The sequence below is a fragment of the Pseudorca crassidens genome, chromosome 4 (genome assembly GCF_039906515.1).
Source record: "Pseudorca crassidens isolate mPseCra1 chromosome 4, mPseCra1.hap1, whole genome shotgun sequence".
In the NCBI taxonomy this organism is placed as follows: domain Eukaryota; kingdom Metazoa; phylum Chordata; class Mammalia; order Artiodactyla; family Delphinidae; genus Pseudorca; species Pseudorca crassidens.
In genome coordinates this window covers 129,458,664-129,472,651 of record NC_090299.1, presented here as the reverse complement: position 1 = coordinate 129,472,651, position 13,988 = coordinate 129,458,664, and the positions used below count along the sequence as shown (strand labels likewise).

At 38.7% G+C, this 13,988-nt stretch overlaps 1 protein-coding gene across 9 annotated transcripts in view; it reads right to left on the bottom strand.

Moving 5' to 3' along the window:
- SLC10A7 (solute carrier family 10 member 7) overlaps positions 1–13,988 on the bottom strand; it is a 253,407-nt gene that overhangs the window by 45,028 nt on the left and 194,391 nt on the right. For all 9 annotated transcript variants that reach the window (XM_067736739.1, XM_067736737.1, XM_067736734.1 and 6 more), the window contains 2 exons: positions 6,274–6,439; positions 5,080–5,131 (listed from right to left, as the gene is read on the bottom strand). In XM_067736739.1, the coding sequence (XP_067592840.1) occupies positions 5,080–5,131; positions 6,274–6,439 (218 nt within the window). The remainder of the gene's footprint in view (positions 1–5,079; positions 5,132–6,273; positions 6,440–13,988) is intronic.

Sequence of the window (13,988 nt, the reverse complement as noted above, 5' to 3'; positions counted from 1 at the left end):
TACAGAATGTGGAGCAGAAAGGGTCCTCTGAGATAGTCCCGTCTAAGCCCACTGTTTTTACAGGGGGAAACTTCCACGTGAAATACTTTCCTTTGTTAACCTCTGTACCTGTGTGGCTTTTTTTTTTTTTTTAACAGAACATGGTTTAAGAATCTTTACCTGGGCTTCTCATCTTCTTTTTTTTGAAATTTTATTTCATTTTTTTTATACAGCAGTTTCTTATTAGTTATCTATTTTATACATATTAGTGTATATATGTCAATCCCAATCTCCCAGTTCATCCCATCACCCACCCCCACCCTGCTTTCCCCCCTTGGTGTCCATATGTTTGTTCTCTACATCTGTGTTTCTATTTCTGCTTTGCAAACCGGTTCATCTGTACCATTTTTCTAGATTCTATATATATGCGTTAATATACAATATTTGTTTTTCTCTTTCTGACTTACTTTACTCTGTATGACAGTCTCTAGGTCCATCCATGTCTCTACAAATGACCCAATTTCGTTCCTTTTTATGGCTGAGTAATATTCTATTGTATATATGTACCACACCTTTATCCATTCGTCTGTCGATGGGCATTTAGGTTGCTTCCATGACCTGGCTATAGTAAATAGTGCTGCAATGAACATTGGGCTGCATGTGTCTTTTTGAATTATGGTTTTCTCTGGGTATATGCCCAGTATTGGGATTGCTAGATCATATGGTAATTCTATTTTTAGTTTTTTGAGGAACCTGCATACTGTTCTCCATAGTGGTTGTATCAATTTACATTCCCACCAACAGTGCAAGAGGGTTCCCTTTTCTCCACACCCTCTCCAGCATTTGTGTTTATAGATTTTCTGATGATGCCCATTCTAACTGGTGTGAGGTGATACCTCATTGTAATTTTGATTTGCATTTCTGTAATAGTTAATGATGTTGAGCAGCTTTTCCTGTGCCTCTTGGCCATCTGTATGTCTTCTTTGGAGAAATGTCTATTTAGGTCTTCTGCCCACTTTTTGATTGTTTGTTTGTTTTTTTTAATATTGAGCTGCATGAGCTGTTTACATATTTTGGAGATTAATCCTTTGTTGATTCGTTTGCAAATATTTTTTCCCATTCTGAGGGTTGTCTTTTCATCTTGTTTATAGTTTCCTTTGCTGTACAGAAGCTTTTAAGTTTCATTAGGTCCCATTTTTGTCTTTACTCGTTTTAGGAGACCTCGTCTATCACCAGCTGTGTGGCACTAACCAAGTTACCCAGAGCTCTGGCTTAGTCGGCCCATCTCTGAAATGGCTAGGAGACTTCCCAGGAAATAACAATGCTCCTCTTCTCTCCTTCCCTCCCTTTCTCCCTCTCCTGCCCTCCAGGTCACTCTCCTTCCCTCCCAGGACTATGGCCTGAGGCTGAATGAGACATCTGGTTGAAAATGTACTGATAAGGGCTAAACCACCTAATGCAAATATTTATATTTGTTTTCTTCCTTTTCCTTTCTTAATAGTTTCTTTTGTCACTCTAGGGACAATCTAGGTTTCTATTACTCTAGTTATCAATCTACCAAACTATCTTGTATATACTTTTAAAAGGCTCCCAATTACTGCTTTATTTTTCTAAGCTTTTTCAACTTTTTTCTTCTACCTTTGAAGCTTCTGAAAGTTGCAGAAAGCTTAGGTCACTATGGACAGTGGACTCTTGGTTTGATGAGTCAACTCCCCATTCCTAGCAACTGTGACAGAGAAACATCCAAAAGAATATATTGCAAAACTAGAAATGCTAATTCTCTCTCTTCCATAATTAGTTTTTGAAATAACATACGCTACTGTGATATAGCAAATATTTTACAGTAGCTAACATTTCTTGAGCACTTACTATATACTAGGTATTATGCTGAGGGCTTTATGTGCGTATTATTTAATTCTCCAAATGACCCTATGAGATAGGTACTACTACTATCTCCATTTTATCAATGAGGAAACGGACAAAAGTTACAAAGTTATTAAACAGGATTGAAACTTGAGTCTGTCTGACTCCAGAGTTGGAATTTTTAACCCTGATGCTCTTCTGTAGACAGATAAATGAGAACACAGAATAACAACTCTCAAATGTATTTTAAATACTCAAAGTAGAAGAGGCTCCCCTGCCAGACACAATGACATGCTACACAATGGTAACATGTCAGGTCTGTAAACCTAAGAAATATTAACCAGGTAAACAAGTGTTGCAGGGAAGTTGAATTTTCTAGGCTGGGTCTCTCCTGGTTTATGCTAAACTTCCACCATCAGAGGTCAGTGGCATGCTGTACAAAAAAAGACAGACTGATTTCTATGTTGAGATTTTTGTCTCTGGATATCTGGATTGGTTTTAGCTTTACTGAATTGGCAAGTAAAAGAAAAGAAAAAACCCACCACAGGCCAATTTCACTAATTTTAAGAAGGAAGGAACAAAAAGTAGGAAAAGAAAAGAACTCAGAGAATAAACCAATGGGTCCTAGTTCTAACTCTTGGTATCTTTGACTAATTTGTGTGTGTGTGTGAACTTGGAGAATCCAGTTATATGCTCTCTACAAATTCCCCAACCAAAACAAGGATTGTGAACATTAAAATTAATTGAAGTAGTTTAGTGCAGTGGAAAAAGCATGGGTAAATTCTTTTGGAAATGTCAAATGGAGATGAATTTCAGTTCTAAGTGCAGTATTTGCCATCTGATTTTGGGTAAGTTACTAAACTACTAAAATCTGATTTTAGGGAAGTCCCTAAACTACTCTAAGTGTGGGTCATCATCTGCAAAATAGCAACAAAAATGCATAGTAACCTAGTCTTTTGCTGTCAGACTTACACAAAATAACATATGCACAATCCCTAGCACAGTGCCTGGCACAGAGTAGGGTTCAATAAATGTTGGTATTTTTCATTCCTCCAATAAAATCCTCAAGTGCTATGGGGTCTTCCAGCATGAAAACAGAATGTGAAAATCATAAATTTTGTCTAATTGAAACATCTCCAAATTTTAATGGCATATTTTGGGGCTACACAACCACTACCCAGGAGCACGATTACAGCTACTCCATATTCTGTTGTTTACCAAAGAACAGGCATGTCTGGCAGTGGGCCAAGCAAGTTCAAAACACAACAGAACTTTAGTGAAGGCAGAATAAGGCAGAATAGAAGGGCCTCAAAACCACAAGGCTTTATGAAAGCCCAGCCTACTCCATGCTGACAATTCTCACTTCGAATTCAACTAGTTGTGATACTCCCCTCCCCCAGCCCTCCTTCAGCAATCCCAGTAGTGGCTGTTCTGTGCTTTTCAAGGAATTTTTCAGTCACTGACAGTCTGATACGATAGGATGACTGGGTCTGAGGATTACTTCGGCCACAAGGACCAGCAAACAAACAGCCAGCGGAAGGCAAACATCTTTTCGAAGGTGACGTAACAAGCCATTTACAGAAAGAACTTTAAAATAGCTCCTACTCTCAGACTTACCCAATTAAGTCACATTTTCTCTGTGACTTAACGGCTCCAGGCTCTACTCTTACTTCATAAATCACAACCACAAGCCTGGGAAAATGCTTCAAATTACACCAATCAATAAATTTTTATTGACTGTTTACAACTGGCCTCGTGCTATAGCAAGTGCTCTAAGAGCCAAGTGCCTAATGTGAGGCCTGAGCCATCCATGCTCTGACGCTATTTCAGGCCCCATAAACAACGCAGGCCCCTTGCCTTGTGGCAGCTCATTGCCAGCACCTGGCATTCAAGGCCCTCGCAATCTGGCCCAAGCTTACTTTTCCAGTTACTATTATTATTTTTCATTTTCCTCTACTCCTATTGTTCCACCAGGTCTTCGTGTGTGTGTGTGTTTGCATGTCTACATTTGCTTTACTATTTCTTCTTCCAAGAACTCCCTCTTTGCATCTGTGTTTGCTGAATAATTAGCTATTCTTTATGACTCACGTCAAATCCCATCTCCTCCATGGAGTCTTGTTCTACCACTCTCTTCGGGAGTGCCTTCTTCTTTGAATTGACTCCAGGTTGTGTTACTGTCTCACTAAGAGAACACTCAGTTACCAATGCATATATCTAGTCTATAAACTCATACGGGATCAAAATCATTATTTGTGGTATTCACTGTGGTAACTTTCTCCTACCAAAGGCTTAAGTCATATCTGTTGAATGTATAATACTGGTGGAAGAAGTGAGGCTTTAAGAACAGGAAAGATGAACCAGGACATGGAGACGAATTTTGGCGTGGGGTCAGCCTAAGCAAAGGACAGAAATGAGAATGCTTGAGGTTCTTCCAGGGAACAGCAAAGATTTTACCTCAACCTAAAGCTTAGAGAGTGTGAGTGCTAGTAGTGGTTCACTTAGCCCCCCAAAATGAACCTCATTCTGCAGGCACTGGCTGACCACTGAAGGTCTCTGAACAGGAGACCTATTATCAGGACTCTGAGTTATTGGAAGCAGTATGAAATACACAAGAAAAGCTCGGTCTGGAAATGAAGAATAACAGTAAGACATGCATGGCAACAGTCTAGGGAGAAAGAGGCAGCGAGAGCCTGAATTAGGGAACGGGCTTGGAGAGCACCGAGGTGGGATCAAGACATTGAAAAAATAATAATGTGAAGGATTCCAGTCTGAGTAACTCCATGGACGGTAGTTCCATTAAAAAATATGAGAGAAAGAGGAAGTACTGGGGAAAAAGATTAATTCCATTTTGAATATTTTGAGTTTAGTGCAGTGGAAAAAGCACGGGTGAGTGTGAGGTCTTGTTAAGACAGTCCGGTGAAGATATCCAAATGGTAAGTGATGAGCAGGGCCAGAGCTCCAGAAAACAGGGCAGTGTAAGGTCTAGGCTTCATCAGCAGGAAGCTGAGAGCTCGAGCCAGCAGAACGGAGGAGGCTGCCTACGCACAAAATGTGAATAATGAAACGAGGGCCAAGAACAGATCCTTCGGTAACTTCCACAACTTGAGGGCGACAGGAGCAAGATACAACAGTCGGGAGACAGGAGACCAAGTAGAAGCATGTAGGGGCCTGGAAGCCAAGTAAAGAGCATGATTCGTCCATTAGGAAATTAACAACAAGAGATACCAGGTCACTTACCTCGTTGAAAAGATGAATGTTAAAAGCATAAAACTCAGCTGAATGGAACAGACTGAAGAAAAAACAAAAAGATTAAATCTAAATTAGCACTGTAGAATCAGTATCTGTAGCATACTTACTGGTATGCTTCGTTTTATCTGAAACTTATGGGAATTCAAATAGAAATATAAACAAACGAATAAGTGAAACACACACACATTGCTAAACTGACAGAATCATTTAAACCAGTGGGACTCAACTTGTTCTTTTTATTTTATTTTTTCCACGCCTCGCAGCATGCGGGATCTTAGTTCTCCAACCAGGGATCGAACCCGGGCCCCCTGCAGTGAAAGCGCACCTGGGCCCCCGGCAGTGGAAGCGTAGAGTCTTAACCACTGGACTGCCAGGGAAGTCCCTCAACTTGTTCTTAGTGAAGATATCCTCAGATATAACCTATGATATTTGCTACTCAGGGTAACTCTAAAACCCTCTTTGATTTAAAGTTTGGATATTTGTTCAATTTCGGAAGAGCTGGTTTGTACTATGAATAATAGCAAATAGCATAAATGTGGTAGCATATAACATATATTTTGGAATGACTCATGTTGATTTTAATAACAAAACATTCTTTGATATTATAATTACCAAAGTAGTCTTTGGTATTACTGGGTAAATAGAACAAAAGGTTAGTTTTGGACCCTAGCAGTTACTTGCATTTTATAGCCTGCTGCTTCTTAAAATGAAATGATATTACTTTGGGTATATTTTAATAGAAAACATTATGTAAATAGTCACATTTTAACCAATGCAGCCAATTACTATACTTAGAAAACGACAGTACCATAGATTATAAATCCTACTTTTAATTCACAATAAAGGGTAAGATTAGCTTCAAGTTACAATAAAATAAATTGGCAAAAAAGTGCTCAATCTAGCATTTGAATTTGACAAATATTATGGCTTCTTTCATCTGGCATCAACTATTGTAAATCAGACATAAAAAACACAGGAGATTATGTCATAAGTGCATAACTGATGTCTTTCTAAAGAACAGATACATACGATAAAGTCACTGAGTCCGTACATGCAACACAAAAGGAAGTATTCTTTTCTAAGCAAATGAATATTGGCAATGAATTTAGGGACCACAGATGGCTTTGCTTTGCTATTGAGGAGGCTGAGGAGATAGCAAGGGTATCCCACCTTCCAACTTACTTATGAACAGTATGAGAATAAGACTGAATCTATCCAGGTCGATATCTGGGTTCGAGAACGTGTCACAGAAGGTTGTGTAGATTATCACGAGGAGCACGCTGCTGCTGACAGCACCAAAAGGAGGCTTCTTTCTTTCAAGCCAGTCCTTGATGTATCTTCGGACAATCTGAAACACAGAGACCAATAGTTTGCCTCTTTTCAGATGTGGAGGGAGTTGAATTGGGCATTGCAAAGTGATTCTGACAGCAGAAAGACATAAAGGAAAGAGAATAATTTGGAGGATGGCCATAGGGGATTTCAAAGCTTCCCTGCCACACCACTCTTCTCCTGGGGAATTTAACATTTGTAGTGCAACTTCCACTGGTGTCCATAAGGACAGTATATTTTCCACTGCATTCAAATCCATCCTTAATCATGCCAAATGCTCTTTGCTAGCTGTCACTGAGACATGCCCATTAAGCCTCCCCAAAGTTTATCTCTTCTGCTGATCCTAATGGATGTGTGTAATTATCACAGTCCCCTTTGCCTCGATGGACAATTCCAAGTGCAACTTTGGGAATCTTAACAGTCTGACATCTTCAAGAATTTCAAGACAGTAGATAATCGAAAATGATCCATGGAACATATTAATATTTAAAATGCTAGCAATGCACCAGAAGTTTTTAATTAAATTATAACTCATGCTTGAAAAGCAAAAGTGCATGTGTTGTGGGAGTTTAAATAATTCAGACTCTGAATATCTAGAGTTTTTGTGAATCCAAAGACAAATGCCATTTGCATGCTTTTAGAATTCCAGAATTAACACTTAAAAATGAATAAACCTGTCCTAACTTTCCTACAAAAGGATGAGTGAAATATGAAGTTATATGGCAATCCTCTCATATTTTAAAATCAAGTCAGATATTTCAAATAAGGACAGCCTGAACATTGGCGATAACTTTAAGTCTGGATATAAAAGTGAACCACTCTATTTAAAACCTTTGGCTTTTGGAAGAAGCTGAACAAACCCGATAATGAAGACTAGAGTTGAGAGACATTAAGTTTTGAGTCACTCATTATCCTGCATAATTGAACATGAGATTTCACAACAGGCTGAATTACCATGATCCATTAGCAATAATGAGGCCAGGGAACTTCTCCTGACAAGGCTGATGGGGTTCTGTCATCTTCCACTCTGTCACTAAAAAGGCTTAATTCGCAATGAGGCATGCCTTCACAGATACTCAAGAATAAATAAACGACTCTCCAGAGAACCTGTGAACAAACGGCTATTGGATCGATCTCCTCCGATCTCAAGTGCTCAGTAAGTAAAACAAGTGTTGAAAAAGGGTGTCCTGGCAGAAAGCTGACCAGTTGGTATGAAGTATAGGTGCAGCACCTTGAAGGTTGGGTGGGGCGGGAGGAGAACGAGGGTTTTATAGAGAGAGATAAATAGTGGTTAAATATTTTGAAAAAGTAGATCTTGTAATTAAAGTTACAGGTGAATTTATAAAAAATCATGTTTTGTTTTTGCACAAGTGATCCGAAACCACAGTAACTTATCTAGTGTTCATTTCTTTCTTTAAAGTTTAAATGTAGTGAGGTAGAGAGAAATAAGAGTAGTTCTGTCACATAGTATTATGGACTGATGTATCAGCACACAAATTTTGGTGCTTGAGGGACCCAGATAGTCCCATGTTCGGATATGTCACCATGGGGGTAGCTGCTTAATAGAAGGCTACAGAGACTTCACTTAAAAGGTCATTTCATAATCTGTTGTTTCTGGTAGCATAAAGCTGGTAATTGGTCCAATTCAGTGCAACCCAACTTCTTCAGGAAATAAAATAAATGGAAATTACACAGAGTTATTGAAATTGATACTGTCCTCCAATTCTGTTTTAATATATAATGGTTAAAAACACAGAAGTCCTCTCTTTGCAATAGGTTATAGAATGTATGATCCCAATTCCAAAAGTATTGGGTTGGCCAAAAAGTGCCTTCGGTTTTTAAGTAAAAATAAAAGACACATTTTTCATTTTCAAAGAACTTTATCGAAAAACATATTCACCCTTTTGTTCCACTACCTTCTGCCATTTTTCAGTCAACTTCATAATTCCATCTTCCCAAAACCTTTTATCTTTTTGAGCAAAGAACTGTTCCACGTGCCTTCTACAGTCTTCCAGGGAATTGAAATTTTTTCCATTAAGAGAACTTTGTAAGGACAGAAGTAAATGGAAATCTGAAGGTGCAATGTCTGGTGAATACAACAGTTGAATCAGAACTTCCCAGCCAAGCTATAACAGTTTTTGACTGGTCATCGAAGAAACATATGGTCTTGCGTTATCCTGTTGGAGGATTATGCATTTTCTGTTGACTAATTCTGGACGCTTTTCGTCAAGTGCTGCTTTCAGTTGGTCTAACTGGGAGCAGTACTTGTTGGAATTAATCGCTCAGTTTTCCAGAAGGAGCTCATAATAGAGGACTCCCTTCCAATCCCACCATATACACAACATCACCTTCTTTGATTGAATACCGGCATTTGGTGTGCTTGGTGGTGGTTCATTTCACTTGCTCCATGATCTCTTCCGTTCCACATTATTGTACAGTATCCACTTTTCATCGCCCCTCATGATTTGTTTCAAAAACAGAATGTTTTCATTACGTTTCAGTAGAGAATTGCATGCGGAAATATGGTCAAGAAGGTTTTTTTCGCTTAACTTACGTTGAACACAAACATCAAAGCGATGGACATAACCAAGCTGGTGCAAATGATTTTCAGTGCTTGATTTAGATATTTTGAGTATGTCGGCTATCTCCCACATGGTATAACATTGACTGTTCTCAATTAATATCTCGACTTGATCGCTATCAACTTCAACTGGTGTACCTGACCATGGGGCATCGTCCAGTGAGAAATCTCCAGCGCGAAACTTCGCAGACCACTTTTGACACGCTCGGTCAGTCACAGCACCTTCTCCATACGCTGCACAAATCTTTCTTTGTGTTTCAATTGCATTTTTACCTTTCTTGAAATAATAAAGCATAATATGCTGAAAATGTTGCTTTTTCTCTTCCATCTTCAATATTAAAATGGCTACACAAAAGTTCACCAATTTTGATGTCTTCTTTTTTAAATGCACGCTAATATGACAGCTGTCACATACAATCTAACAAAATTGTTTCGAATGAAGTTAAAGACAACTAAGTGCTACTAGAGCCATCTTACAGAAAAAACCAAATGAACCTTTTGGCCCACCCAATAAAAGCATCTTCTTCCACTACCATCGAGCCCTCTGACAAAATAAACAAATAAATATGAATGAGGTGTAACTCGAAAGTCAAAGCCATTTTAAAAACCAAGACAAATCTGTAATCATCAATCAACTTTATAAGCTGTGATTTGACTTAGTCAACCTTATTACCTCTTTCTTCATTACAAAGTACTCAAAGCCTCATAGTATATTAGGATTCTTTCAATAGGCAAGAAACACGGGCTCCAAATCCTGCATCCTCCTAATGACTTTCTTCTAAACTCTAGCTCACAGAAACGCAAGCATTCAAAATTAAATGACTTTTTTGCTTTTCCCTGTGGAGAGAGAAGGGGAAAAAAATCCTCCTCAGGAAACTTTTTATTTTATTGTCTCACCTTCTACATTTTCATTTTCTTTTTTTTAAATTAAGCACAAGGAAAGGTTAAAGGGAAACTAAAATTCGAATCCCTGTACTTCTAATAAGCTGAGTGACATGTCAATTACTGCATGACCTCCAAGCTGAACCCCTGGAAAAATAACACATCTTAGGTGAAGAAGGTTGATATGCAGAAGTAAGTGAGAAGTGTAACAGCCATCATTTTGTTTTCTTCATTTTCTTTTTCGGGGTATTTTCTTATGTTTTTCTTTCTACTCTGTCTCTATACTTATGAATTGATTTTTGAGTGGGGATATACAATGGATAATTTTTCATGTTAAGTCTGAATTTTAAAATTTCTTCAGTTGGCTTCAATTTTTTTAAGATTTTTTTTTCATTTGTTTTTATTTAAAAACACTTTTTAAACTTTAATACAATTTTTAAAGGTTGCTTTCCATCTACAGTTATTACAAAATGTTGACTCTATTCCCCGTATTGCACAATACATCCTTGAGCCCATCTTACACCCAGCAGCTTGCACCTCCCCCTCCCCCTCCCCACTGGTAACCACTTGTTTGTTGTGTGTATCTGTGAGTCTGCTTCTTTCTTGTTATCTTCAATTTTTATCCCCATTCCACTGAATCCATACATTTTCATAAGCTGCTTTGTTTCTTCATTAATATTCTGTTGAAATGTATAGTAAGGGATATGATATCAAATCCAATTATGTAACGCTTATTAAATATTGAGTAGATTCAAAATATCTGTACACTTTCTAAAAAAGTAGAAACAATAATAATAGATGAATACAAGACGCACCCGTCATCTACTGCACTTTTCAAAAATTCTTTCCCTCTATTTACTTCCATTCTCAGGAGCGAGGTCGTGCAGATATTATCCTGCTCAGTTTACAGCTGTAAACAAGGGCATAGAGACCCCAAACAGCTTGAATAAATGTTAAAAAGCTAGTCAGGTGGATGAGCAGGACTCTGACCTCTATTTCCTGAGGGAATAATAGCGTAGAGGTTCAAGGTACAGACTTTGGAGCTTCTTACTTTGTCATCTTGGGCAAATTCCTCAACTTCCCTATGCCTCATCTCTAAAATGGATATAATAGTAGTTGTAGTGAGGACTAAGTAATTAAATAAATATAAAATGCTTTAGAACCAGGGACCGTACGCGGTAAATAATGGCTCTTCTTATTTCCAAGTCCCAGTTTGGTGATGTTTCTCTCACAACACTGTTCAGCAATACATCCCAATGCATAATGTAAAAGTCACTGTTCTCTCAAAGCAATTCAAGTGAAGCAATGAAAACCGTTCATAACTAATTTTATAAATGCAAAATTTTACTAGCATTAATAACATTAACTGCAGCTTTAGCTGGGTATTATTTAATACAAAAAGCCAATCTCAAACTGTGAAACAAATCACTAATGAAAGACTAGAGAATGCATAAATGATAAATAATATGGTTTTTTTTTTCACTATTAATTTATTGAAAGAAAAGTGGGGTTTAGCGTGCTGTTTTAAAAAATAGTTTTCAAAGGTGCTGGAAATTCCATTTCATTAACATTTATTCATAAATCTCTCAAACTTAATGCATAAAATAAGTATGTGTCACAAGCACTTAGATATATTGAGGGCTTTATCGGAAGAGAAGAAATATTACAATAACAGACATTTTATCTCTTTCTAGAATTGACAGAAGCAACAATCTCCCAGCCATCTATGGAAAGACTAATCTTATCTCACAGAGTCACAGCATCTTCGGGCTGGAAGATATACTCCTCATCCTACAAATGAGGTAAGTGAGGCCTAGAAGTCGTGTGTATAGCCAAGCAGTGGCAAAGACCAAACTGGACCTCACGTCACATCACAGTCAGTCAATAATGATTTCAACCCCAAAGAAGTACTGTTTGGAGAAAACACACACAAAAAAAGAAAATAAAATCCACTCTCAGAAATATAAATAAAAAATGGAATGATGAAGTTTTATCATCACTAAAAGATTATGGAAAATATTTTCAACTCACCCTTCCTGGTCTTTTTCTTCTCCCTCTAGTTCCCATTGTTTATTTAAAAGGTAACAATAAAATCTCATTTAAAGATGCATATAAAAGTCTATAGAGATGTTTATTTTCACAGTGTGGCACTGAAACTATAATGTGGTTACAGTGGAGAAATGAGGCTACGTTGCCAGGAATCTAATTCCTCTGAAGTAAATAGTACACTGAGCACTTCTAATGAGGGCTTTAAAGATTGCTTCACAAAAGTTAGGTCTGTCAATCAATTACAAATGAGCAGAGATAAAAGAGCAGACAAGGTCCCTGGTCTCATGGAGCTCATGTTTGAGGAGATAAATAAAAAGCAAAACAACAAATAAATGAGAAGCAGATAATGATTCATACCAAATAGAGGTTTAAACTGGATAATACATGAGTGATTGAGTGGGTAGCCTCTGGAGGAAGGGCGAGGAAAGGTCTTTCTGAGGAGGTGACAGGTGAGAGGGGGTTCCAAACAGAAGTACCAGCCAGTGCAAAGGTTCTAAGGCAGCATCAAGGCTGGCTGCTTTCAGAAAACAGAAGCAAAGTCCGTGAGACCCAAGGGTAATGGGCAAGTGGGAGAGTGTTAGGGGAAGTAAAAGGGACTTGAAAATAGAGGACAGGGTGAAATAATCCTGTAAGGAAGCAGAGTAAGATATCTGGAAAGTACTGAGTGACATTTTAAATTTGGGGTCATGAATTTAAAACAAGATGAGAACCAATCATATGTTTCTCTCTAGTGAAGCTGGAGACCTAGGGAAAACGGCTGCTGGGGGTACTGAGGGGATAGGTTCAAAGTTTTCTTCAGCCAATGTTTTTATACAGTTTACACCCAACTACTGAGTATGCTATTAAATATACTTATGATAGAGTTTCCGCTTCCTGGAAGCTCACGGGTACATTACTGTCTCTCCTGATAAATACGACGGGTGAAGTATGATGGGAGAACTGGAGTTTACTCTAGGCCCAGGGAGTCAGAGCACATCAGAGGGCATCTCTGTCTTGAGTCTTTAGAAATGAAGAGAAGTTTGCTGGCAGAAACGATGGCAACAACGAGATAAAAGGCATGGAGCCGTGAAGGGGCACGGTCGGGTGAGGGGGTAGTGGGCACACCACATGGCAGAAGAGGAGCCTGTGTGAAGGGGATGGTGGGAGGGGACAGGCTGGGGTCAAACTGTGAGGGGCTTTGTGGGCCACACGAGGAGTGGGCGACAGGGAACCGTGAGGGAAGATTCTAAGGAGAGGAATAACATAATCTGGTTTGTTCTTTAGGACTACCCTGGAGTGGTGAACACATTAGATGGGGACTGGAAGAGATTCCCAGCAGAGAGACAGGGTTGGGAGGTGCAGTAATTTAGACAAGAGATGGTGAAGGTGTGGCACCCTCTCTGGCACGCACGAGGCTGCAGATGCCAGAGCTGGAAGATTTTGGAGGCAGAAATGGTGACATTTAGTGCCTGCCTGGATGTGAGGGAGTAAGGACGTTAGGCGGCAGTGTGGCTTCTAGGGGGAGAGACCAGGGGTGTGACTCTTAATTCCCAAGACTAGACTATAAGAGGTAGATGCAAACACATCTACCTTGTAAGTGGTTGCAAACATAAAGGTTTCCTCTTTGAAAAAAGCCACGAGGGTACTTTGGTACCAGAGAACTTTTTAAAAGCCAGCCCTCTTGCTTTTTGACTACCTTTACTGCTTTATAATTTACTGTAATACTTTACTACTGGGCACGCAAGCTATCTAACAATTCATTATTCTCTCTGGATAAATAGTCTTAATTACATAAATAATATAACACTATATATTTAAAAAATCCATTGAATAGTGTAGACAACATTTTTTTGTCCATATAATTGAAGACAAACATTTATTATTAAGAGAGATTGTTTCTGAGATCTACTAAGAGAAGAATGTGTGAGCCCCGAGTTATTATATGGAATTCATTTCAGAACCAAGAGAATAAGCGTGGGTTTAAACTAATACTGTCCAGAGCTGAGCAGGGCAGGCAGGTTCCTCTCTAAGACACAGCATTTCCCTAAGTGATCGCAGACCTCTCACGCATTCACTC